At 46.4% G+C, this 12724-nt stretch overlaps 1 protein-coding gene across 1 annotated transcript; it reads right to left on the bottom strand.

Annotated features, from left to right (window-relative positions):
* Positions 1–3060: 3060 nt before the first annotated feature.
* LOC122116150 (60S acidic ribosomal protein P0-like) lies at positions 3061–4037 on the bottom strand. Its single transcript, XM_042689790.1, is given in 2 exon segments — positions 3061–3212; positions 3215–4037. Coding segments are annotated over 2 exon segments (936 nt in total). The 3' UTR covers positions 3061–3099.
* Positions 4038–12724: the final 8687 nt, after the last annotated feature.

Genomic DNA, 12724 nt, shown 5'->3' on the forward strand with positions numbered 1-12724 from the left:
AGCCAGAAGTGGAGGTGTGGTTCAAGTGGTAGAGTGCTATCTTTGAGCAAAAAACTAAGAGAGAGCAAGAAAAAGGCCCTGAGTTGAAACCTCAATACACACACACACACACACACACACACACACACACACACACACACAGATACCATTCATGGATAAAAAGTGCAAATCATCTTTGTTTTTTTGTTGTATTTTTTTGGGGGGGGTCCGGTCCTGGGGCCTGAACTCTGGGCCTGGGCACTGTCCCTCAGCTCTTCAGCTCAAGGCTAGCGCTCTACCACTTGAGCCACAGCACCACTTCCAGCTTTTTTCTGCTTATGTGGTGCTGAGGAATCGAACCCAGGGCCTCATGCATGCAAGGCAAGTGCTCTACCACTGAGCCACCTTCCCAGCCCTGCAAATCATCTTTGTATTCTCTACAAACACAAGATTTTCCAAAAGTGCAAATCATCTTTGTATTCTCTACAAACACAAGATTTTTCCAATTCTCCTTCTGTTCTACATTAGAATCCCTTGGAGTCCAGGCCTCAGACTCATACCCTGACAGTGACATCTCCCAGCTGCCCATTGGTGCCTGGAGATGCAGAGCCTGGGCCGGGATGCCAGAGACTAACTCGTGTTGACGGGACAGCATGACACTTTGGCAGGCTCATTTCCTGTCACTGTTAGCACTTTTAGAGGGATCAAGGCACACAGGGGAGTCCAGCATCATTCGTTCTATTGGTGACTATTGAACCTTGGTCTGCAGTGGCCTCACATAGTGCCAGATAACTGGAAGGGAAGCGAGGGGACTGAGGCCCAGAGGCTGACCGCATACTTCCCAGCGCGTGATCTGATCATTGGGAAGGATGTGAGCTCCACCTTGGTAAAGAACTGATCACAAAAAGGTCCCTGAAATGAATTTCATAGTTGTAAGGGCTTGTGTGTGTGTGTATGTGCATGTGTATGTGTGTGTGTGTGTGTGTGTGTGCATGTGTGCTGGTCCTGGGGCTTCAACTCAGGGCCTGGATACTATCCTTGAGCTTTTTTGTTCAAGGCTAGTGCTCTACCTTTTGAGCCACAGTTCATTTCTAGCTTTTTGGTAGTTAATTGGATATAACTGTCTCCCAGACTTTCCTGCCTGGGCAGGCTTTGAACAGCGATCCTTAGATCTCAGCTTCCTGAAGAGCTATGTTTACTGGCATGAGCCACCAGCCCCTGGCTAGATACTTACTTCTTAGTGCTCCAAGCATATACACAAAGCAGGTGGTTAATGAAACTCTTGGGTGTGTTCATGGAGGTTTACAACCGGTACATTGGCTGACCACGTACTTTCTTCTCATGTCAGAAATGGATCATCAATTCTTATATACACTTAGCGCCTCTAAACAATTGCATGAGGGCTAGGGATGTGGTTTCATGATTACGGTGCTTGCCTAGCATGTGTAAGGCCCTGGGTTCCATTTCTGGCACCACATCCAGAAAAATAATTATATGAATCCACATTTCACATGGGAAAAAATGTAATTCTACTCTATTATAGAACAAGGAGTACTCCTTCCATGACAAACAAAAACATGCTTTAGTTCTTTCTGCAGGGAACATTCATGGAGTGGAAGCTGGCGGGCCCTGTGTGCCCTTAGATGCTCACATGCACTAGTGAGCAATGCAGAAGACCGAGTACAGGACAAAGAGCCAAGTCCAGCAGTGAGAGCAGAGGCCTGTGCCAGTGCAGTGCAAGCTGGGTGCTGGTCTGGATGCCTGGGACTGGCAAGCCCACGCCCATTTGGGTCTCAGCAGCATCCCCGTCTTCCTGTCCACACTCCTGTGCTCCCTAGAAGTTTCCGGAACTCAAAGATATATTGTCACCAGGGATCAGTCTGCCTGCCTGCCTTCCTTCCTTCCTCCTTCTTTCCCTCCCTTCCCTTCCCTCCTTTTCTTTTTTCCCCTCCCTCCCTCCCTTCTTTCCTCCCTCCCTTTTCTTGTTCAAGGTTAGCACTACCACTTGAGCCACAGTTCCATTTCCAGGTTCTTAGTAGTTAATTGCAAATAGTCTCCTGGGCTTTCCTGCCTGGGCAGTCTTTGAACTGTGATCCTCAGATCTCAGCCCTCTGCTTAGCTAGGCTTACAGGTACAAACTTGCAGTGTCCACCTGCTGCTTCTTTGTTTAAATTTTTTGTTGTTGTTTTTAAGCCAGATGCTGGTGGCTCACGCCTATCATCCTAGCTACTCAGGAGGCTGAGATCTGAGGATTTCGGTTCAAAGCCAGCCTGAGCAGCAAAGTTGTGAGACTCGTAACTCCAATAAACCACCAGAAAACCGGAAGTGGTGTTGTGGCTCAAGTGGTAGAGCGCTCGCCTTGAGCTGAAGAGCTGAGGGTCAGCGCCCAGGACCAGAGTTCAAGCTCCACGACTGACAAAAAATAAAAAAAATTAAAAAATTGTTTCTAAACAAGAGTTTTCTATAGTGATTTTCTGTAGCAATAGTATTAGGACTAAATCACTTGGAGGGTAGAGTATGGTAATGCACTGATGTAATTCCAGCTACTCAGAAGGTAGAGGTAGGAGGATCTCAGTCTTAGACCAGCCTTCCAAAAAGGCCTAGACTCTTATCTAAAAAAGCAGACTAAGGCAGGCTCCAGGGACTCATGCCTGTAATCCTAGCTACTTAGGAAGCTGAGATCTGAAGATTGTGATTGAAACCAGCCGGTCAAGAAAATTTGTGAGTCTCTTATTTCCAATTAACCACCAGAGAAGATGGAAGTGGAGATATGGCTCAAAATGGTAGAGGCCTAACCCTGAACAAGAGAGCTCAAGGATAGTGCCCAGATCCTGAGTTTAAGCCCCATGACCAGCACAAACAAAAAACAAAAACAACGGAGCAGAATGACAAAGGACATCAGTGGGGCAATCACAGTCCCTGTGGGAAATATAGCCACCAAAACGGTTGTATTTCAGCCAAGCCTGTCATCCTAGCTATTCAGGAGGTTGAGATCTGAGCTTCCTAGCTTGAAGCCAGCCTAGGCAGGAAAGTCTAAGAGACTTTTTTTTTTTTTTTAAAGAAAGTAGTAAGCCTTTATTTTGTTTTGCAAATAAATCTGAGTTGATTGCTTCTAGGAACTTAGTCAAAAAGACCAAATCCCATAAACTCATCTGATTCCTCCGACTCTTCCTTGGCTTCAGCCTTGGCAGCAGCAGGGGCAGCAGTGGCGGCAGCCACCGGAGCAGCAGCACAAAGGCAGATGGATCAGCCAAGAAGGCCTTGACCCTTTCAGCAAGTGGGAAAGTGTAGTCAGTCTCCACAGACAAAGCCAGGACCCGCTTGTACCCATTGATGATAGAATGAGGCATGGAGGCCAGAGTTGGGTAACCGATCTGCAGACAGACACTGGCTACGTTGCGCACACCCTCCAGGAAGCGAGAATGCTGAGCATCCTCAGTGATGTCAAGCACTTCGGGGTTGTAGATGCTGCCATTGTCAAACACCTGCTGGATGATCAGCCCAAAGGAGAAGGGAGAGATGTTCAGCATGTTCAGCAGTGTGGCTTCACTGGCTCCCACTTTGTCTCTGGTCTTTATCAGCTGCACATCACTCAGAATTTCAATGGTGCCCCTGGAGATCTTGGTGGTGATGCCCAGAGCCTGGAAGAAGGAAGTCTTCTTGGGCCCCAGACCAGTGTTTTGAGCTGGTACAGTGACTTCACATGGGGCAATGGCACCAGCACGGGCAGCAGCAGGTACTTTATTGGCCAGCAGCATGTCCCTGATCTCAGTAGGGTCCTCCTTGGTGAACACAAAGCCCACATTCCCGTGGATATGAGGCAGCAGTTTCTCCAGAGCTGGGTTGTTTTCCAGGTGCCCTCGGATGGCCTTGCGCATCATGGTGTTCTTGCCCATGAGCACCACAGCCTTCCCTCGGAGGGACATGCGGATCTGCTGCATCTGCTTGGACCCCACATTGTCTGCTCCCACAATGAAGCATTTTGGATAATCATCCAGAAGTTGGATGATCTTAAGGAAGTAGTTGGACTTCCAGGTTGCCCTGTCTTGCCTGGGCATCAGGACGGTGCATCAGGGATTGCCACGTAGGGTTTAAAGACGAGGTCACTCTCACGAGGATGCCTGGTGAAAGCTAAGAGACTATCTCCAGTTAACTACCAAAAAAAAAAAAAAGAAAGAAAGAAAGAAAAGAAAAGAAAAAAGAAAAGGCTAGCACTGATAGAGTGGTAACCTTGAGCAAAAACACTCAGGCCCTGTGTTCAAGCCCCAAGACTAGCGCGCGCACACACACACACACACACATCACTGAGGCAGTATTGGACTGGTGTGGTAAGCTTGTGTCTGACTGTGAGGGCAGGAGTCTTAAGGTATGGAAACAGGCTTTCTGTGGAAGGTTTGGGCATTGGGGCTCATGCTTGTAATCCTAGGAGATCGAGGCATGGAAGATTGGGCTTTGAAGCCACCCTAGGCAGAAAAATCTGCTGCAAGATTCTATTTCAAAAATAAGCAGTAAAATGCTGGACTGGAGGTGTGGCTCAGGTGCTAGAGCACCAGCCATGAGCAAAAAAGCTGATCAAAAGCTTGAGGCTCCAGGGGGCTGGGAAGGTGGCTCAGTGGTAGAGCGCTTGCCTTGCAATGCATGAGGCCCTGGGTTTGATTCCTCAGCACCACATAAGAAAAAAGCCGGAAGGGCTGGGAAGGTGGCTCAGTGGTAGAGCACTTGCCTTGCATGCTCGAGGCCCTGGGTTCGATTCCTCAGCACCACATAAACAAAAAGAAAAAAGCCGGAAGTGGTGCTGTGGCTCAAGTGGTAGAGCGCTAGCCTTGAGATGAAGAGCTGATGGACAGCACCCAGGCCCAGAGTTCAGGCACCACAAACCGAAAAAAAAAAAAATTAAAAAAAAAAAAGCTTGAGGCTCCAGCAAGGGGGGAGGGGGAGGGCGAAGAAAGGAGGGAAGGAGAGAGGGAGATAGAGAAATTCTAGGAAGAGTAGACACCATCTTTACATTTGTTCTCCACAGCAGATGTGGGCCATGTAGAAGGTACCTTCTCAGGTCACCTTTGGTGCCTTGGCTGTTTTTAGTCGCTTCTAAAAGATAGAGTCAGATGGACTGGGTGGTCTAATCTCTGACTCTAGCCCTGAGAAGCAGCATGCAGTGGAGACTGAGTGCAGCAATCGATTTCTATGCCATGTGCAGAAATTTCTGCACCCCAGGGTCAGGGTCAAGGGTGATTGTGATGGGCTGGCTGGAGGTGTGGGCATGGCTCACAAACGCAGTCTAGCCATTTCTGGCACTGAGTCATTTCTGGCTCTAGCTTTTATTTTTGTGCTTGTCCTGAGGTTTAAACTCAGGGCCTGGGCACTGTCCCTGGGCTTTTTTTGTTTTTTTCTTCTTCTCAAGGCTAGTGCTCTATTACTTGAGCTCCACTTGCAGCTTTTTTTCCTTGTTAATTGGAGATAAGAGTCTCACAGACTTTCTTGCCTAGGCTGGCTTTGAACTACAATCCTAAGCTCTCAGTCTCCTGAGTAGCTAGGATGACAGACATGAGCCACGGGTGCCCTGCCTGGCTCTAGCTTTTAGAGGAGGAGATAGTGATGGCTAGAGGTTTTATATAGAACTCTAGGTAGAAACCTTCTAATGCATGTGTGTTTCTCCATCAGAGTGCAGTTCAAATCTCCCTTCCTCTGAAGAACCTTGTCTAGTTCACCTGCAGTAAATAGGTCTGACCTCGGATCATGAATTCTGCTCTAATGCCAAAGCACATTTCTCAGTCATTTTCTATAATCATATGCATAGTAGTATTATTTGAGTAAGAGCTGCCCCCTGCAGGTAACACCTATTACCTGAGAGAGGAAACTCCTGGAGATAAGGACTGGCATTTTGCCAGCTATTGAATGCCCAACGCCTAGCCCAGGAAAATTCACCAAATAGCCAATCTTCTGTAGGTAAATAAACAATACACAGGTGTGCATGAGTGTGCATGTGTGCAAGATCTACGGCTTGAACTCAGGATCTGGGTGCTATCCTGGGTGCTTTTTCACTGTAGGCTACTGCTCTACCACTTAAGCCACAGCTCTGGTTTGGGGCAGTTAATTGGAAGTAAATGTCTTGTGGTCTTTCCTGCCCATGCTGGCTTTGAACTGAGGTCTTTAGCTCTCAGCCTCCTGAGTAGCTAGGATTATAGGCCAGTAGTGCCCAGTTTGTCCCTTAGCTTTTTTTTCTCAAGGCTAGTGCTCTATCATTTGAGCCACAGCTCCACTTCCAACTTTTATGTGTTTAATTTGAGATAAGAGTCTCAGATTTTATCTCTGGTTCTATTTGATGGTGGATCTGTTGCTTAGCAAGTGAAGACCCTACCACTGGGGTGGAAGGAATGAGGGTAGGGTGGGTATGATAAAACAAGAAAAAGAGCATACTAACCCCAAACTAAAAAGGAGAAAATAGGCAAGATCATAAGCACAGTAAAACTGAAAAAAGGAAAATATGCCTTTACATGTTCTTTGAAAACACCATTAAAGTCATCAATAGGGGCTGGGAATGTGGCTTAGTGGTAGAATGCTTGCCTAGCATGCATGAGGCCCTGGGTTCTATTCCTCAAGACCACATGAACAGAAAAAGCTGGTAGTGGCTCAAATGGTAGAGTGCTAGGCTCGAACAAAAGAAGCTCCAGGACAGTGGCTAGGCCCTGAGTTCAAGTCTCAGTGCTGGCAAAAATAAAAAATAAGTAAAATAAATAAGTAAAAGCCATCAACATCTAGAACTGGGTACCATGGCTCCTACCTATCATCCCAGCTACTTGGGGGGCACAAATAGGATAATTGAGGTCCAGGTTAGCTCTGGCAAAAATGTGATGCCCTATTTAAAAAATAAAAAGCAAGCTAGGTGATGGTGGCTTGTACCTATAATCTTAGATACTACAGAGGCTGAGATCTGAGGATCCTGATTTGAAGCCAGCCAATTCAAGAAAGACTGTGAGACACCTCCTCCCTTCCCCCCATCTCCAATCCTGGGGCTTGAACTCAGGGCCTAGGCACTGTCCCTAAGCTCTAAGCTTCTTTTGCTCAAGGCTAACACTCTACCACTTGAGCCCAAGCACCACTTCTGGCTTTGTCTGTGTATGTGGTACTGAGGAATCGAACAGAGGGCTTCATGAATGCTAGGCAAGCACTCTATCACTAAGCCACATTCTCAGCCCTTTTATCTTCAATTGACCCACCAAAAAGCCAGAAGTGGACCTGTGACTCAAGTCAGCCTTTAGTAAAAAAGCTAAAGGACAGAGCATAGGCTCCAAGTTCAAGCCCTATTACTAATGTGTGTGTGTATGTGTGCAAAACATGCATACATATGTACACACCCCAAAACCTCCATAAACAAAAAACTATCCATTTCTTGTCAGACTTCAACAAAAGAAGGAAGAAGAAATGTTTCAAATATCAGGAATGAAGGAAGAGTCTGTTCCCAGACTCCACAAATCCATAAATGGTAACAAGGAAATATTATGAAATGTTTATACCAATACAACTGACAGTTCAGATGTCTTTCCAAGAACAACAACAACAACAAAAACTCTGGATCCAGATAGTCTCAGTGACAAATTTATTTAGGAAACTGAAGAGAATATTTCTCATTTTATGAGATAATTATTGCTGAGTGCCAGTGGCTCACCCTGTAAATCCTAGCTACTTAGGAGGCTGAGATCTGAGGATTTCAGTTTGAAGCCAGCCCAGGCAGGAAAGTCTGTGGGACTCTTATCTCCAATTATCACAGAAAATGCTGGAAGTGGTGCTGTCTCAAGTGGTAGAATGCTAGCCTTGAACAAAAGGAGCTTAGAGACAATGTCCAGGTCTGAGTTCAAGGCCCAGGACCAGCAAAAAAAAAAAAAAAGAGAGAGACAATTATTACTTTTTTTTTGGGGGGGGGTCCTGTCGTGGGGCCTGAACTCTGGGCCTGGGCGCTGTCCCTCAGCTCTTCAGCTCAAGGCTAGCGCTCTACCACTTGAGCCACAGCGCCACTTCCGGCTTTTTTCGTTTTTTTGCTTATGTGGTGCTGAGGAATCGAACCCAGGACCTCAGACATGCATAGCAAGCACTCTACCACTGAGCCACCTTCCCAGCCCGACAATTATTACTCTGATACCACAACCAAAGACATCATATAAGTGACAACTGGCCATCCGTGGCTCATGCCTGTGATCTTAGCTACTCAGGAGCTGAGATCTGAGGATTGGAGTTTAAAGCCAGCCTGGGCAGGAAAGTCCATGAGACTCTTCTTTCCAATTGAGCTCTAGCCTTTGGCAAAATAAAGCTCAGGAACAATACCTAAGCCCTGAGTTCAAGCCACAGGACCAGCACACACATGAGAAAGGTTTTGTATACTTGTATTCTTCATGAATATAGACTCAAACGTCTTCAACAGAATACCAGCAATATTAATGTAGCTAATAGGAAAAGGAGACTTAGCATGCCTAAATAGTGCTCATTGTTGGAAGGCAGGGGTGATTCAACGTTTAAAAATTGAGGATTAGGGGCTGGGAAGGTGGCTCAGTGGTAGAGCGCTTGCCTTGCATCCATGAGGCCTTGGGTTCGATTCCTCAGCACCACATAAGCAAAAAGAAAAAAGCCAGAAGTGGCGCTGTGGCTCAAGTGGTAGAGCGCTAGCCTTGAGCTGAAGAGCTGAGGGACAGCGCCCAGACCCAGAGTTCAGGCCCCACGACCGAACCAAAAATAAAAAATAAAAAAAGAACAATGAAGCTGTGCTGGTGGCTCATGCCTCTATTCCTAACTACTCTGGAGGCTGAGATCTGAGGATCAAGGTTCTAAGCCAGCATGGGCAAGAGGATCCGTGAGACTCTTATCCCCAATTAACCACCAAAGGAGGAAAAAAAGCTGCAAGTGGTTGAGCACTAGCCTTTGAACCCAGGCACTGATTTCAAGACCCAGGACCAGCACACAGACACACAGACACACAGACACACACACACACACACACACACACACACACACACACACACATGAACAATGAAATACTTAGGTATTTATCTTTAACAATACGTGTAAGAGGCAAGTTTGATGATACAGACTTGTAACCCCAGAATATAGGAGGCTGAAGTAGGAGGATTGAGAGTTTGAGGCCAACCTGGGATACACAGGGAGATTCTGTTTCACAAAACTAACCAACCAAATCAGCTCAGGCAGGGATAGGAATGTGGCCTAGTGGTAGAGTGCTTACCTAGCATGCATGAAGCCCTGGGTTTGATTCCTCAGTGCCACATAAACAGAAAAAGCTAGAAGTGGCGTTGTGGTTCAAGTGGTGGAGTGCTAGCCTTGAGCAAAAGAAGCTCAGGGACAGTGCCCAGGCCCGGAGTTCAGGACTGGCAAAAAAACAAAAACAAACAAATCAACTCAGGAGCCCCCCCCCAAAAAAAAAACCTAACCCAACTCAAAATAAAACATACATCCCCAACCCCTAAAAAACACCCCAAACTCTCCAAAACCTGGAAACAACTCGAGTGCCCTTCAAGTGCCTTTTGTAAACAACTTGTGGAACATTTTCATCACTGATTAATACACAGCAACAGCAAAACAATTTTTTTGGGGGGGGTCTGGTCGTGGGGCCTGAACTCTGGGCCTGGGCGCTGTCCCTCAGCTCTTCAGCTCAAGGCTAGCGCTCTACCACTTGAACCACAGTGCCACTTCCAGCTTTTTTCTTTTTGCTTATGTGGTGCTGAGGAATCGAACCCAGGGCCTCAGGCATGCAAGGCGAGTGCTCTACCACTGAGCCACCTTCCCAGCCCAGCAAAACAATTTGATACGTAGATTATCACAGATGAACGTGACCTTCAGGCAGTCGGATCAGAAGCCTGCATTGGGGATTCTGTTTCCATACCATTCTGGGAAGACACAACTAATCAGTTGGGTGCCAGTGGGTCACCTAAACCTACCTACTCAGGGGTAGAGATCCACAGGATAAATGGTTTGAATCCAGCCCAGGCAGAAAAGTCTTTAAAACTCCATCTCCAAAATTCAGGCTGGAGGCATGGCTTTAACCGAAGAACACCAGCCGTGAGCAAGGTGAATGAGAGTGTAAGGGCCTGAGTTCAACTCCAGGTAGCAGGGGAGAAAACGTCAGTGGAGAAAGCCTAGTGGCAGTGTACCCTGCAGATGGGATGGGAATTTTTGTAAAGGTTAAACCTCATGATGAATTGTTCATAAAGGGTGAAATACTGAACTTAAAATTCCAGTTTGTGTTGGGTGCTGGTGGCTCACACCTGTAATCCTAGCCTCTCAGGAGGCTGAAATCTGAGGATCACAGTTTGAAGCCAGCCCAGGCAGGAAAGCCCATAAGACTTATCTCCAAAAGTCAGAAATGGAGCTACGACCTTGATCAATAAATCTCAGGGACAGCACCCAGGCCTTGAGTTCAAGACTTACATACAAAAAACAAACAAAATTTTTTGTTTATACACACACACACACACACACATTTCAGTACTGGGACTTGAACTTAGCTTTTTGCTCAAAGCTGGTGCTCTACTACTTGTACCACAGCTCCACTTCTGGCTTTTGGGTGGTTAACTGGAGATAAGAGTCTCATGGACTTTTTTGCCCAGCCTGTCTTCAAAGTTCAATCCTCAGATATTCGCCTAAGTATACCTTAGTATCTAGCATTACAGGTATGAGCCACCAGCGCTTGGCTTGGACTTAGGAAAAGGTTTCATGTGCAATTGTCTGCTTTTATTTATTTTTTTGGTCAGTCGTGGGGCTTGAACTCTGGGCCTGGCCACTGTCCCTCAGCTCTTCAGCTAAAGGCTAATGCTCTACCAATTGAACCACAATGGTTTATTGGAGATGAGTCTCACAGACTTTTCCTGCCTGGGCTGGCTTTGAACCATGATCCTCAGATCTCAGCCTCCTGAGTAGCCAGGATTACAGGTGTGAGCCACTGGTGCCCAGCTTGCATGTTATTTTTAGAAAATTACCCTAACGTTATTATGGTGTCAAATTCTATTTGACTTACAGCCAGAAAATGTCATTATTTTTCTTTTTTTGTTTTTGGGTCCGGTCGTGGGGCCTGAACTCTGGGCCTGGGCGCTGTCCCTCAGCTCTTCAGCTCAAGGCTAGCGCTCTACCACTTGAGCCACAGAACCACTTCCGGCTTTTTTTTTTTGCTTATGTGGTGCTGAGGAATCGAACCCAGGGCCTCATGCATGCGAGGCAAGCACTCTACCACTGAGCCACATTCCCAGCCCCGTCATTATTTTTCTTTTAGATTATCTCAATAATTGGATAAAAACAAATTCATGACTTTCAGGCACTTTATTATTTACTATTTAGTAGTTAGTTGGTTGTGGGACTTGAACTCAGAGCCTGGGTACTGTCCCTGAGCCCTTTGGCTCAGGCTAGTGCTCTACCACTTTGAGCCACAGCACTTCCCGTTTCCTGGTGGTTAATTGGAGCCTCATGGATTTTCCTGACTGGGCTGGCTTTGAACCTGGATCCTCAGATCTCAGCCTCCTGAGTAGCTAGGATTACAGGTGTGCGCCACTAGCGCCTGGCTACGTACATCACTAAACTGCTTGCTTCTTCTGTCTTCTCCTTTGTAAACCATGTTGAAAACTCTCTCATTTACTGGATCCTGAAGCTTGTTGGGAGAGCCTAGAAAACTGCGTTTTAGCTGGTGTGCCAGGACTGTGGGTGAACACTAGGTGGCTGTAGAGCATTGCAGCCAAGCAAACGAGTTCTGAGTTGGGAGTGCCCAGCTGCTCACACTGGACAATGAAACTCTGTCCCCTCCAATGATTCTGCTATGAAAAGGTGAATTTATCATGGAAACAGCCCAGATGGTTCCAAATAGATGAGTGGGTCCTCCAAAAATGTGGTACCTATGCACAATGGAATTTTACACCACCATTAGAAAGAGTAATATGTCATTTGCAGGGAAATGGATGGACCTAGAACGAATCATGTTGAGGAAAGTCAAGCTCAGAGACACAAATGGTGCAGGTCTTCCCTCAAATACAGAAGGTAGATCTAAAAGACACCAGGACATGAGAAAAAATAGATAATGAGACCAAAGGAAGACACTCTTAGGGGAGGAACACAAAGGCATAATGCCTATGTGCCTCTGATCATGTAATATTTATCAAAATGAACTCCAGGGAATGGAAACAAGAAGTTTTTTCTTTGTTGTTTTTCTTTCCTTTCCTTTTCCTCTTATCTGTTTCTGGAGGGTAAGTGGAAGACACAGACGTGGAGGGACAAAGGGTAAACAAACAAATGCAGCAGTGGTACACTGCAGACACTGTGTGGAAAATGAACTATACAACTTGTGGGTGGGGATGGGAGGGAAAAACTAAGTGCATGCCAGGGAAGGGGTGACATGCCCTAACATGTAACTGTAACCCCGCTGCACACCACTTTGATAATAACAATAAAAGCAAAAAGGAAACTCAGAGGTTGAGTCTAGAGCATTGGCTTTATTGAGCTCTCAGGATCAGGGGGTTGATCTGTGGGAGACACACAGTACAGAGGTGCTGGCACTGTGTGCTGTCCCTGTCCTGGGATTGTTGGTGCCCGTACAGAGATGGCCCAGGCAGGCTATGGCTTCTATCTACAATATCACAACTGAAGGATGGCCTTTTTCCTGTTTGTATCTAGACTTCTTTTCTTTCCAAGAGTTTCATAGTAGACTTGGCAAATCTTTTTTTTTTTTTATTTTTTGGGTCGGTCATGGGGCTTGAACTCT

This window comes from Dipodomys spectabilis, unplaced genomic scaffold (assembly GCF_019054845.1).
Source record: "Dipodomys spectabilis isolate Male_0828 unplaced genomic scaffold, ASM1905484v1 ptg000127l, whole genome shotgun sequence".
Lineage (NCBI taxonomy): Eukaryota > Metazoa > Chordata > Mammalia > Rodentia > Heteromyidae > Dipodomys > Dipodomys spectabilis.